At 50.7% G+C, this 12,937-nt stretch overlaps 2 protein-coding genes across 2 annotated transcripts in view; one reads left to right on the top strand and one right to left on the bottom strand.

Annotated features, from left to right (window-relative positions):
- Positions 1-494: 494 nt before the first annotated feature.
- Bgn (biglycan) lies at positions 495-11,951 on the bottom strand. Its single transcript, XM_028785312.1, has 8 exons — positions 11,809-11,951; positions 5,132-5,383; positions 4,730-4,842; positions 4,029-4,242; positions 3,311-3,421; positions 3,073-3,166; positions 2,801-2,939; positions 495-1,831 (listed from the first exon to the last, which is right to left on the bottom strand). Exons 2-8 carry the CDS (start codon positions 5,370-5,372, stop codon positions 1,634-1,636), a joined length of 1,110 nt encoding a protein of 369 aa, XP_028641145.1. The 5' UTR covers positions 5,373-5,383; positions 11,809-11,951; the 3' UTR covers positions 495-1,633.
- A 273-nt stretch (positions 11,952-12,224) lies between these two features.
- Positions 12,225-12,937, top strand: part of Haus7 (HAUS augmin like complex subunit 7) — a 44,399-nt gene continuing 43,686 nt past the window's right edge. Inside the window, exons 1-2 of the mRNA XM_028785281.1 lie at positions 12,225-12,334; positions 12,774-12,869. The gene's annotated coding sequence lies outside the window, so the exon portion shown is untranslated. The remainder of the gene's footprint in view (positions 12,335-12,773; positions 12,870-12,937) is intronic.

Here is a 12,937-nt window from a genome sequence, read left to right on the forward strand (position 1 = left end):
GGTACTAGTCATAACTCAGACTATAACAGTGTTTTGGCATTACTTTTTTCTTCTAATTCCATCTAGACAGGCAAATAGAATTGCTAGGGTATTGAAACTCCCATCCTGAAGGGAGTGTGTCCTAGGTTGGTATCCCATACCCAGCAGGTCCTTGACAAATGCTCCACCCTGGGAGAACAGATGACACCTCAGGTGTGGCCTGCTTTTTGAGTCCAGCTTAACAACAGTTGAGGCAATGGAAGGACCAAGAAAGGACGGGAAAGCAGATAGGGCCTAGGCCTTATGTCTGGTCATTTGGGAAGTGCTTCTACAGTTCTGGACCTGAGGGTGAGAAGGGCTTTCTTCTGAGGGCAAGGGAAAGAATGAAGAGGAAGCATAAGGATGGAAACTCAGCATGGAAAGGCAGAGCCTTTGAGGTGGCCTGAGGAGTCCCTTGCTTCACCTCTGCTCTCCTCTTGATGCCAAGTAATGTCTCAAAGAAATGGCACACAGAGTCGTATTGCACAGTGTTTCTTTAATTGAGAGACAACTGACCTCATAAGCAGCACTCTCTTCTGCTGGGTGCAACTGAGCACCACCTCCTACCACAGCAGGGACCCAGGGGTGAGGGAGGGGACTTAGCCATCTTGGAGAGAGAGCAGGGGCCAATGCAAACTGGTTCTGGGGGCTCTGGTGGCCTGCTGAGCCTCTCCAGGGGCTAGGAAGCTTCCTGATCCTCATCTTTATAGCAGAGTATAGACACTTTCCTGGACAATATGGACAGAATTCTCCACCTTCCAGCTTCCTCCAGGGCTGGGGGTGGGGGGTCAAGTGGTAGGTAGGGCAATCAGGAAGACAGTTGCCCCATATTTGTTTGTGCAGGGACTGGCCAGAGACCTGTGAAGCAGAAAGCAGCCTGGAGCAGATGATCAGTGTGTGTGTGTGTGTGTGTGTGTGTGTGTGTGTGTGTGTGTGTGTGATACAAAGACAGAGAGACACACAGAGACAGAGACAGAAATAGAGACAGACAGAGATATAGACAAAGAGATACAGAAAGAGACAAAGACAGAGAGATATGAACCAGATCCAGAGATGGCAGGGGACAGATCTATAACCCCAGAAGGAAGAAAAGTGCCAGGAAGCATAACAGGGTTGGAGAGAGGGAATGATCCAGGAGTTAGTAGTGCCAGATGGTGGCTGGGATGGACAGGTAGTGAACCTGTTGAAGAGAGATCACCAGAGGATAAGGGTAGCAAGCCGAGCCCAGGAGAGCTAGAAGTCAGACATGGGCAAGGAAGAGGAGGAACACATGCCTGGGTGGAACAGTAGCTGTGGCAGTGTACTCTGTCCATCCTTGCTAGACCCTCTTGCCACAAACATCTGAGTTTCAGGATGAACAAGAAGGAAGATTTATAGGGAGTCTGAGTGGACATGGTGGGTGAGTGTTAAATCTCAAAGGCTAAGGGGAATGGGTAAGGGGGCCAGGCCATGTGCATATATGCATGCTTAGGAGTCACGGGGAAGCTGTGGTAGGGCAGTGAGTTAATATTGAGGAACAAAGGTGTTGCTTCTTTGCTTCCCCTTTCCCTGTGGAACATCTAGCTGTGTTCCTCAGAGACTCTCACCAAGGCCACCATGGTGGCTACCACTGCCTCTACTTCTTATAATTTCCAAACTGGATGGCTAGGCGATCAGTGACGCAGCGGAAGGTGGCAGGTTGCACTTCCCAGTAGGGCACAGGGTTGTTGAAGAGGCTGATGCCATTATAGTAGGCCCTCTTGACTCCGAAGCCCATGGGACAGAAATCGTTGATGCCCACCTTAGTGATGTTGTTGGAGTGCAGATAGACAACCTGGGGGCAGAGGGAATGTATCTGGGGCTTTTGTTCAGGGATCAGTGCCACAGACCACCCATCCCAATCTGTCCCAGCCTAGATAGTTGCTGTAAATTATAGGCAAGATGGAGGGTAAATGTAAGAAAGGTCAGGTCTCCTGGTCTACAGAGTGAGTTCCAGGACAGCCAGGGCTACACAGAGAAACCCTGTCTCCAAAAACACACACACAAAAAAAAGAAAGATGAGGTCTGCCTCCACATTTGATCCCATCAATTACTTATTAGTGTCATTTCATAATCACCGTTTGAAGGTCAGGTGATTATTCTTAGGATTGAGAAGAGGGCATACCAGAGTATGTAAGTGGGTGTAGGCTCTGGTTAGGGCATTGGTATTTGGCTGGACCCAGGTCAGGATAAAGGGATCAAGTGAAGTGTAACGAGTGGTGAGTTGGGAGGGTGGGGTGGAGGCTGTGTTTGGTAGAATGAGGCTGTAGGAAGCAAACATTGATCCTGACATGATTATCTGTGTAGGAAAGATGGTGCCTTACGTGAGGCGCTCACTGGTGGTAGAAAGGTTACTGGCCACTAGAGGGTGCTCTCAGCCTGGTGTGGGCTGTGCTGCCCTAGAGGAGGATGAATGTGCTTTCTACCATTATAAAGGGATCTGAGATAAACATTGAAGTCTAGAATAAGATTGAGAAAGACCTAGTTTGATCATGTGTTTGGAAGATAAGTCAGGGAGGGAGACTCTCTTTCCTCAAACACCCTACAGATGGGAGTTAGCACTGCCTCCACACAAACAGGAAGCAGACACTGTTCCACTGAGGCCTGAACAAAGACATGAGACCTAGAAGAGAGTCTAGGTCCTGTTGTGCTCTCTACCCTAGGCCCCTGTAAAAGGGGTCAGGGGATCCAGGCAGTTAAGAGGCTGGTGCAGAGAATGGGCCGTCTACAATACCCCATCTAGACTTGGAGAGCCAGCCCTCACCTGGAGGAGCTTGAGATCTGGGAGGCCAGCAGGCACCCGGGACAGCTTGTTGTTGTCCAAGTGAAGTTCCCTCAGGGTAGGCAGAAAACTCAGGCTCCCATTCTCAATCATCCGAATCTGATTGTGGCCTAAGCCTAGCCTGAAGATAAATGAATTAGAGGTTGTCAGAGGCTGAGGGAAGAGGAGCAGCACAGGGACTTGGGTGCCAACCCTATAATCTGCCCCATTTGCTAATGGATCCCTGCAGCCCCCAGGGACTGCCCCAGCCCCACCTGTACAGCTTGGAGTAGCGAAGTAGGTCCTCCAACTCAATAGCCTGAATTTTGTTGTGGTCCAGGTGAAGTTCATTCAGGGTCTCAGGGAGATCTACCCAGAAAAGAGCATGCTGGGAGGTAAGTGCAGAGTCTGGGGCAGATACAAGGCCCATTCTCCACTCCAGGAAGAGGGCTCTGCTCAAGTACACTGGGCAAGCCCCATAAATGCTTTTGGAGGTTGGGTATTGACACTTACCTTTGGGGATGCCAGTGAGCTTGGCCTCTGAGATGCGCAGGTAGTTGAGCTTCAGGCCATCAAAGGCTCCTGGTTCAAAGCCACTGTTCTCCAGGGGATTCCCACCCATCTCTAGGAGAGAAGTCCTGTCAGCCCTGAAGCCAATCACCATCAGAGCCTGTTCTTTTCTGGACTAGAGCTCTGCTGATCACTGGCTCTTCCCACTTCCTTACAAAGCAGGTTATGAATTTGCCCGGCTAACTAACTATAAATTCCAGCTGTTCAACTTGACTTACTCAAGGTCTCTGCCACTGTTCTTGGTCTCTGGGAAGCAAGAGGAAACTGTGGGGACCCAGAAATAAAGTCAGGGCTTCCAGAAAGCCATCCAACTCCTGCTGCTGTGGTGGTCCACTGCCCTTCTCCCTTCTCTGTCCCAGTCCAGTCTTCCTGTGTCCTATACCTTCCTTTTGCCTATATTGTTTTTTTTCAGAAACATACTGGTCTTTTTTTAGACTATTTTTGAGACTCTTTCTTTAACTGAGCCTTTTTAGCCACCACAGTCTTTTCCTTCATGCCCTGAAACAAGCATCTGGAACATTCTGAGGCACTCAGGGCTTTTCTATGACTACATAGGACCCAGCTGTTCTGGCTGAAAGAGATCTCCTCTACCTGCCTCCTTTATGCCTAATGCCAAGGAACAGACTAGTCTCACCAATGCCAAGGTACAGACTAGTCTCACCAATGCAGTTCATGTTCCGGAGCCCGCTGAACACGCCCTTGGGCACTTTTCGGATACGATTGTCATGGATTCGTAGCTCTACCAGGGAGCTGGGCAGGTTGGGTGGAATCTCCACCAGGTGGTTCTTGGAGATGTAGAGTTTCTGCAGCTTCCGCAGAGGGCTAAAAGCCTTCTCATGGATCTTGGAGATCTTATTGTTTACCAAGACCAGAGCCTAAAGAAGGGCAGGCAACCAAGGTGAGTACCCCAGCCCCCCACTCTTCCTCCCTTTTTCTCTGCCTCCTGAACTTGCTACTGATGGCACTTGAGAGACATCTGAAACTCTTTGGTCTCATGGAGATCAGTCTGTGTTGATGAGTAGAGTGCAGGGCAAGGAGCTGAGGTTAGCTCCAAGCTGCCCTGGTAATGCCATCACTGACTAGCATACATTGGTAGGCAGTTTCTCTAAGAGCTACAATGGAATAAACTCTTTCTGTGTTGTTCAGAGAGTCATTCTGTCAAAAAATGGAACCTGATAGATTTTGTCTTGTACCCATACATATAATTCATGGTTTTGGATGTTCTCATTACAGTCAACTCCAGACTTATCTCAGGACTCCATTGGTTCCCAGCCTCATTTGTTAGCATCCCTCTTCCAAGCCACAGGAACATCAAACTCCTCCTAACTCCTCAGAAAGGGCAGGGGGCAGTACGAGGCTTACATATAGGTGCTGGAGGCCTTTGAAGTCATCCTTGCGGAGCTCAGAGATGTCATTGTTCTGCAGGTCTAGCAGTGTGGTGTCAGGTGAGATCTCCTTGGGCACAGTCTTCAGACCTGGGGGCCAGCACCATCACCAACATAAGCCTGGCTCATCCAGTCTGTTGTTACAGCTGGTATAAAGGGGTGGGCACACACATGCATATGGACACACACAAAGACATTGGGACAAATGGAGGGACTCTGAGCACCCTCAAACACCTTAGCCTGTGGTGACTCAACCTCCCCCACTCCTACCATTCTAAACCCATCTCACAGGATAGCCCATGTTCCCCTTCTAGTAGAGGCTCCCAGACAGGGCCTGTGCTTCTCTGTACACTCTCACCCTAACTGCCTAGTGACTCACCCAAGTCAGAGCACTGAACAACCCGTAGGTGGCAGTGGCAACCAAAAGGACACACGGCACTGAAGGTAGGTGTGAGAGAGTCCATGTCGGGGACACCTGAAGTGGTTTCTGAGCCTGAAGCTTCCTCATCATTCATCATGAGCAGGCCATCATCCAAGGTGAAGTCCCAGAAGCCCTTCTGCTCAAAGGGCAAGGCCTGGCTCAGTGCCAGCAGCAAGGTGAGTAGCCACAGGGGACGCATGGTCAATGTTCCTGGGAGTGAAAAGTGAGAAGAGCTTTAGGTCAACACCAGCACCACCATCTGGACCCTTTCCTGCTGTCTTCAGTTTATCCTCCCAGCAGCAGTAGCTAGGGTTCGATCTCTCTCTCTCTCTCTCTCTCTCTCTCTCTCTCTCTCTCTCTCTCTCTCCCTCTCTCTCCCTCCCTCCTTCCCTCCCTCCTTGCCCTGTGTGTGTGATACACACCAGCACACACACACACACACACACACACACACACACACACACACAGAGAGAGAGAGAGAGAGAGAGAGAGAGAGAGAGACAGAGAGACAGAGAGACAGAGAGAGACAGAGAGACAGAGAGAAAGGAGAGAGAGAGACAGAGAATTTCCCCAATCCTCACCAGGGATGGCTATATGGCAGCAGAGAGAGGGCAGGAAAGCATAGGTAAGAGGCACCAGTCAGGGTAGGGGTGTTGGCTGGCCAGGAGGGTGCCTCTTTCCACTCCCCTCCACTTCCTGGAAGGACTTGGTTTCATTGGGCAATGGAATGTCTTCAAAATTAGCTCAAGGCAGCCCCACCCACCCCCAGCCCGCTTCACTGCCTGAGGTTGGGGATCAGTGAGGCCAATTGGAGGCTGAAAGAAAGCACAGCTATTGGTCCCACAGGCCATCTTTTCTGAGAGTGAGCCTGGAAGATTTGGATGCTATTAGTTTAGCTGGGCAATGAGTCACCCCCTTCACTGCCTGAGTCTCTCCACAGTGCCCATGTTGCTCTGAGAAGATCCAGAGGCCAAGGCAAGAAGTAGGAGGAGAGGGAGAGAAAGGCAGGGTAAGGGGGAGCAAAGTGGGGGAAGGGAGGGGAAGGGAGACAGGGAGGGGAAATAGATTCTTCAGTGCTGTAGGGGCATCAAGCAAGGGTCCTGAGAATTAGGGGATCAACACTTTATATCTCCCTTTCTCTCATTCCCCAGGACTCAGGGTGCAAAACTCTGGGCTTCCATATCTACCTCTACTCTCTTTTTGTACCCATGGACCTGGCATCCTGGAGAAGATCCCAAGGAGAGTAGACTGCTGCCAGAGAAACAGGGCAGGGTCGGGCTTGTCTGCAGGCCCCCAGGCTGAGACAGCGTGATGGGGGTGGAGATTCTGCATTGCCTAAGCCTGTCCCAGCACCCACATCTCCTGTTTCTTTCTTTCTCTTGCATTCAACTACCCAAGCAGGGTGTAGTCTGCAAGATAAGGCCAGAGCCCCTGCCTCTCTTACCATGCTTCTTTGCCCAACTCCATGGCAAAGGCTCTGTGTATTTTAGTCACTTCACCTCATTTGCTAAATAGGGAATCCATAGTGGTCTTGCTAGCCTCCCAGGGTTGGATGTCTGAGGACTTGCCCAGGGAAGATGGACCAGAAGGCTTGAGAAGAGGAGCAGGAACAGCCCAGACCAGGCAAAAAAGTTGAAGGGAGGCCAGAGAGCAAGATAGAATGGTAGGGAAGGAGTGAGATGCTGTCCCCAGCCCTCTGCACTGACTACCCTTCTACCTGTCAAAGCTGCTATCCTGCAGGAAGAAGAGTTAGGGCTAGAATTTCTGCTCAGCTGAGCTACAGGATCCACAGCCCACCTGCACAGGCCAGGATCAGGAGAGATGACATGGATTGGGGATGCAGTTGGACATAGGACCATCTGTGTGGAACCAACCCAGATGCTTTGGAATATAGAGTGGCCTGGAGATCTCCACAGGGCATCCTTTTCCTAGGCAGGAATCTCCCTGGAAGCCTTGTGGCCCTTAGATTCTCAGAACATGACGTTTTTCTGTGGGCACTGCAGCCTTTTCAGATTAAAAGCCTCCTCCACCCAAAGAAAAGAGCTACAGGAACCTAGGTGGGCTTATAAGACTAGATTTGAGAGGATGTGCTGTGGGGATGTACAAAGGGCTAGGAGAGTGATACAGGGGAGATCCCAGCCTGTTGTCAGTTATGCTCCAGGCTCAAGCTGGAGTAGAAGGCTCAAAGCCCATGTAGAGGCAGGGTAGAGTTTGGCTGATTTTCAGGGTTCAAGGCTTAAAGGGTGAGGGTCAGGCAGGTTTCCTAGTACAGCCCTCATTTACACTCAGAAAACTGGCACTAGACTCAGTACTCATATTTTGCAGGGAAGGGGACATGCCAAATACAGAGCCCACAGAAGGTGATTCAATCAAGTTAAGGGAGTGCAGAAGGAAGGCTTTCTTGGTGTCTGCACCACCAGTAGCACCATTTTATGGATGAGAGAACTGAGGACTACAAAGAGGAACTGATTTCTCCCAAGACCCCTGTTTACAGAGTCCAGCTTTGGTTGCTCTAGGGTCTGAACATTCAATCTTGCTGCTGGGCCATGAATGAGAGAAACTCTGGATCTGTAGGTGGGTAATACAGCAAGTCAGGGGATGGGAAGAATCATCATGTGGGGTGTTAGTGAAAGGGGTGTTGTGGATAGTCTCACATGCCTCTCTTTTTCAACTCCCTCAAACTGATCCCTCATCCCCATACACTGAGAACCAAGGCAAAGTTACAGTTGGGAAGAGGCATTCTGAGGACAGACCCTGTAAGACTTATAAAATGTTCCTCCCATTCCACTTCCTCCTGCTACCGGTGCTTCCAGGCCTCAGTTTACATTTGTTGGATTCTTTGGCTGTGTCCTTATGCTCTATCAAAGTGAGCTCTGAGCTTCCTGGGCACCAGCTCCTCATAGCAAAGGAAAAAGTGGTCATCGTGGTGAGCTGAGCTTGGCAACCACAGGTTGAACAAGGGAAAGGACTGGGCTTCCTGGAGCTTGTGCCACCACCCCAAATAGGGCCCTCCTTGTCTGCCCCTCTGAAAGCCAGTGTAGTTCTCCACGAAGGGTAGCTCTGGACAACAGCCAAGCAAGACGTGCTGGCAGTCTCTGAGAACATGGAAGAGTTGTGCCAGGCATTCAGGCCAGGCCAAGGGCAGCAGGGACAAGCCTTGAGGTCTGGCAGCTTCTGAGAGTTTGTCTGCAGATGTGGGGCTGGCAGCTGCCAAGGAGCAGACACCAAGTGCAGTCTCAGCACTCTCCTCCTTGGGCATTGGGCCCGGCTGAGCAACCCTACCTCAATTCTGATAAATGAAAGGTGCTGGCTTCTACCAAGTTGTGCTGGGCTCCTTGGACTGTACAGGTGAAGAAATGCATGAGAGACAGGAGACATTAGGCACTGCTCTTTTCTCTGATCACCAAAGGTAAGCTTGTACTTGGCCTGCTTCCTGGTGCCTTGTAAGGTCATTTAGCTCTTAACACTTGAGTGTCAAATAGAGGGATGGGATATGTGCTTCCATGTATGCCACAAGGTGAGCAGAATCTGAGCCTAGTTGGCCAGGGCCAAATCTTACTACTTGTGGCTGTGGTACTGACAGAGTAGCTGGGTAGTCAGGTATAGCCCTCCACCAAAATTGGGGGTGGACTTTACCTGAATGTAGGTGTCAGAGGTGCTGGGCACATCAAGGGAGGGCCTTCTATCTCTTATTCCTTGCCCTACCAAGAAACTTCTGGAAAGGAGCCAGACAGCAGATAACCCTGATCAGTTGGAGGTACTAGGTTTCCTAGTCCCCCAATAGACCCATATGCCTGCTCATCTTCTCCCACTTACCAACAAACTGTGGGCTCCTTCTCACCATGTGCTCAAATTTTCAAAGAACAGGAGGATGTTGTTACTTCTCAATGGTGAGAAAGGAGACTCGAGTGATATTTTTTTACCTACACCATCCCTGGTGACCATCACACTGTTAACATTAATAGGTATCTAGTAGGCTCAGAGAATTCGTCCTAAACTCTTGCCCATGAGCTCACAGTGAGGTAAAATCAGGTTGTGATGCCATTGTGTCTGTCTGTCTACCTGCTCATCCCAAGTCCCACTCCTGGAGAACGAGTAGCAAGGTAACAGGTTCCAGACCCCAAAGAGCCCCCTTTCTTCTCATGTCTTGAGGTTCTCAAACTCTCTCCCAAACACCAGGTTCTGTGCTGCTTGCCAGGAACTCTGGCTAGAGTGGGATTCAGCCTTATGCATTCAGCTGAGAAAGGCCAAGATCATCTTCAGTTTTCCAGGATCATTCATTCAGTATGAACTGCCCCTATTCCTTTGTGTGAGTGAGGTCCTGTGCTGGGATGCCTCTGTACAATCAACTGGCCTCCCTACAATAGAGAAGACCTGCTGCCAGGACTGTTGGATGTGAGGACCACACTAGAAAATGGGTGGGGCATTTGAGAGCAGGGAAAAAGAAGAAAGAGCAGGAGGGAGTAATGGTGGGTGTGGAGGTAGTGGGGAGGGTGAACAAGGAAGCTGAGGGACTCTGGTAGGTGCAGTATCAGAGGCCCTTGGTATTTTGGCCTCATTGGGGAGGCATGCTGAGAATCCTGTGGAACGAAGGACAAATGACTCCCGGGACAGACTTATGGTACTCTGTTTTTACAGGGATCGTGAGAGACCTTGGTGGGTGAGCCCAGGCAAAAGGGAGGTTGGGATGGAGTCTAGTCCCCATTTCATCCCCAAACAGGGTGACAAAGAATCAAGTCCTCTGGAGAGGATCCCAGTGTAAATTGTCAAATATAGCCTCATTATAAATCTCTCTTTAGAAGATTTGACACTGTGACTGGAGGGCTATGGAATATTGCTGAGAAAAGCTCTTTCTTACCTCTACAGCATCCCTTCCCTTCTATTCCACCATATTGCCAATCTCCCAACAGCCTAGGGCTTTAGAGGGACTGAAAAAATATTTGAGTCAGTTCTAGAAAATTATTTGACATGATAGTCACTGACTGGCAGACCCATCTGGGCTTCTAAATTAGCTGGTTCAGATTCACTTTGCAAGTAGTAAGACCTTGGCCCTTGTTCTGGGTAAGGAAGAGAAGCAGTGGTAGACCCAAGTCCTTTGAGGTAGTGAGAGAGCCAGTGTAAGAGTGTGCCAGAGAGGCTCAGCTGCCACACCCAGGTGGCCAGCTGGCTATGGAGCCTTCTCTGGATCAGAGCCTCCTCATGCTGCCTTACTCTTGTGGCTTAGAGGCAGACCAACATCCTCCTATTAGTATATTCGCATTACCTATCCTCAAAGGCTCACCCCCCTTGAGCCTTCAGGAGCAATATACAGTCATGGTCTACACAAAGCAATCCTTCCCACCCACAAGCTCTCCTAGGGTGTAGGTGGCACTGGCAACTGATTGCATGTCCAGATGCCAGCCCTTGGGACTCTTGCTGGCATAGGGAACATCTTAAGCTTCTCTTAATTCCAGTCATTACAAGGCAGAAAAGTGGCAGACTAGAGAGGCAACAGCTTCTAAACATGAAATTGGAGTTACCTATGTGCTATGCTCTTGGCCTAATGAAGATTTCCTCTGCTTGCCCCACCTACAGCTCCACCTTGCAGGGTCCTGGACCTCTTACTCTAGGCAGATGGGAGCCTGGTCCCACCCCTAGTGTAGTGACATGGTACTCCAGTCCCCCAACCTTCACCAGACTTGGTGAATGCCCAGTTGAAACTGTTTCTCTTGCTTCGTCTTCTGAATCCCTTGACAGGCTCCTCAGGGCTCCAAGCCATGTTTCTCCCTGAGAACATGGCACAATTTCCCTATTTTCTACCCCCATTCCATCCTTTGCCCATTGTGCATCTCAGCTCAAGAGGGTTCTGGAAACAGATAGTACTAAAGTAACTAGGCAGGCAACCCAGGACCCCTATAACTGGGGCACTGTGGACCCACACATTGCCCAGGAGAGGGTAGAGGCAGAACATTAATCTGTGGTAAGTATGGAATATCAGGGCAAGGTGTCTGAAGTGTGCCTGGAAGCACAAGTCTCTCTGATTACTCCAAGGGAGTCTGTGCCAGTGCTGAGTTTTGCATTGGCCCCATCCTCCCTGACCTGGCCAGGTGCCAAGACCCCAAGAAAGGCTGAGTTGGGAGAGCAAGGCTAGCAGGAGTGAAGGGTGTGCCTGGGCCTTGCCATGAAGGGATAGGGCTAAGGGTAGAGCTAGCATGCCATCCACCCAGCCCTGCCTCAGTGATGCTGTGGGCAGTACCCCGGGGGAGTTCCCTGTCCAACCCCAGAAGCAGAGAAGCAAAGCATAGGTGAGCTTAGCAACTAAGAATGGGCAGAGAGGAAAGGGAAAGGAAGGGTAGGAAGAAAGTTCAGGGAAAAGGGGGGGGAGAGAAGAGGCAGAAATGTGGTGTTGATGAAAAGGACACAAAGCCTTTGGTGGGTGCCCTGAGGGAATAGAGAAAGCCCCAAGGAGGCAGTGAAAAAGTGTAGACACTGGGGTGGCAAGACTATAGATGCAAAAGAGCTGGTGTGGAGGCAGCAGGATTGCCAGCAATTTTAGTTGGTGAGGGTACAGCAAAGCCAGAAATGAATACAGAGAGAACAGTTTGAGGTCTTTGTGGAGAGAGTGGAGTCAGTTCCCCGGCTTAAGCAGGCCCTACCTGGGGAGGGGGAAGCAGCCAGGTGCAGGCTGGTTAGTTGGTGGACTGGGATGTCAGGCTGTAGGTTTGTCTGTCCGTCAGGGCCAACCGGGAGCAGCTGCTCGCTCCTGGGCAGTTCGTGGAGAGAGGGAGACAGAGGCGGTGGGAGGGAGGCTAAAGGCTGGGCGGGCGGGCCAACAGGGAGGGACGGGGCGGAGAGGGAGGCAAGGAGGGAGGGGGCTAGTGGAGCAGAGAGGGAGAAAACGAGGGAGGAAGGGCAGCTGGAGGGAGGGGGCAGGAAGCCTGCCCCTGGAAGCTTCAAAGGAAATAATTTTTTTTTGTAGATGGCTGGGCTATGTGGCACCCCTCCTCCTCACGCCCCCCCCACTCAAGCATAGTTTGAAAGGACACACATTCACTTAGGGACAGACCCTTGGTGTCTTTGGGCAGACAGTCTCACAGAGCCATACTTTCCACTGTCCAAAATGGGACACTGAGGTGCTTGCTGTCATGCTGCCAGGCAGAAGAAAGTGAGAGGAAGAGAAAGGTAACCTGATGGCTACCCAGAACCTCATCTGAAACTGGGTGGTGGTTTGGGGATCAGAGAAGTAGAGGATTGTAGGTTTCTGGAAGGGCTTGATCCAGGCTCCTACTGACTCTGTTAGCTTTTCCTCTTCTCCATCCCTTCCTCCTTTAAAAAGAGGCATTTGCCCCCAGAGTCTACAGGCCTTCTTGGCTCACATCCCTGAAGCCTTTGAGAAGTTGTCAAAGCTGATTTAGAGGAGAGAAACAAACTCCTTATCTTCTTGCTCAACCCCTACAGGCTGGCCAGTAAGCAGTAACTATGATCTCTCTTGGGGAGCATTTCCTCCCTTCAATTTCAGGACCTAACTGGGCTAGGCTGCCAAACCTCAGCTGCTTCTTGAGGGTACAAATGAGAGTGTAGCATCTACCTGTCCAGTAATGTCCTACCTCTCCTTTGCCAGGGCAGCTTCCAAGATGTAAAGGTGAGCCCTTAGATGGTGGGAGAGACTGAATCGGGGAGCCACACTGAAATCTGAAGAAGGAACCGGGGACTGAGTGTAAGGAAGGGCAAACAAAGAAACTTCAGGTGAAGGGGCAGAAGCAGAGAGGGGGGAGGGGAGGAGGG

This window comes from Grammomys surdaster, unplaced genomic scaffold (assembly GCF_004785775.1).
Source record: "Grammomys surdaster isolate TR1022 unplaced genomic scaffold, NIH_TR_1.0 125179, whole genome shotgun sequence".
Lineage (NCBI taxonomy): Eukaryota > Metazoa > Chordata > Mammalia > Rodentia > Muridae > Grammomys > Grammomys surdaster.

Bases quoted from the DNA above. Each gene is read 5' to 3' on its own strand.
- Bgn (XM_028785312.1), bottom strand. From the start codon at position 5,372: ATGCGTCCCCTGTGGCTACTCACCTTGCTGCTGGCACTGAGCCAGGCC. The intron at 4,243-4,729 runs GTAAGCCTCGTA...GCCCTTCTTTAG, and splicing joins AAGGCCTCCAGCACCTATAT to GCTCTGGTCTTGGTAAACAA. The intron at 2,940-3,072 runs GTGGGGCTGGGG...ATTTATCTTCAG, and splicing joins CGCTACTCCAAGCTGTACAG to GCTAGGCTTAGGCCACAATC.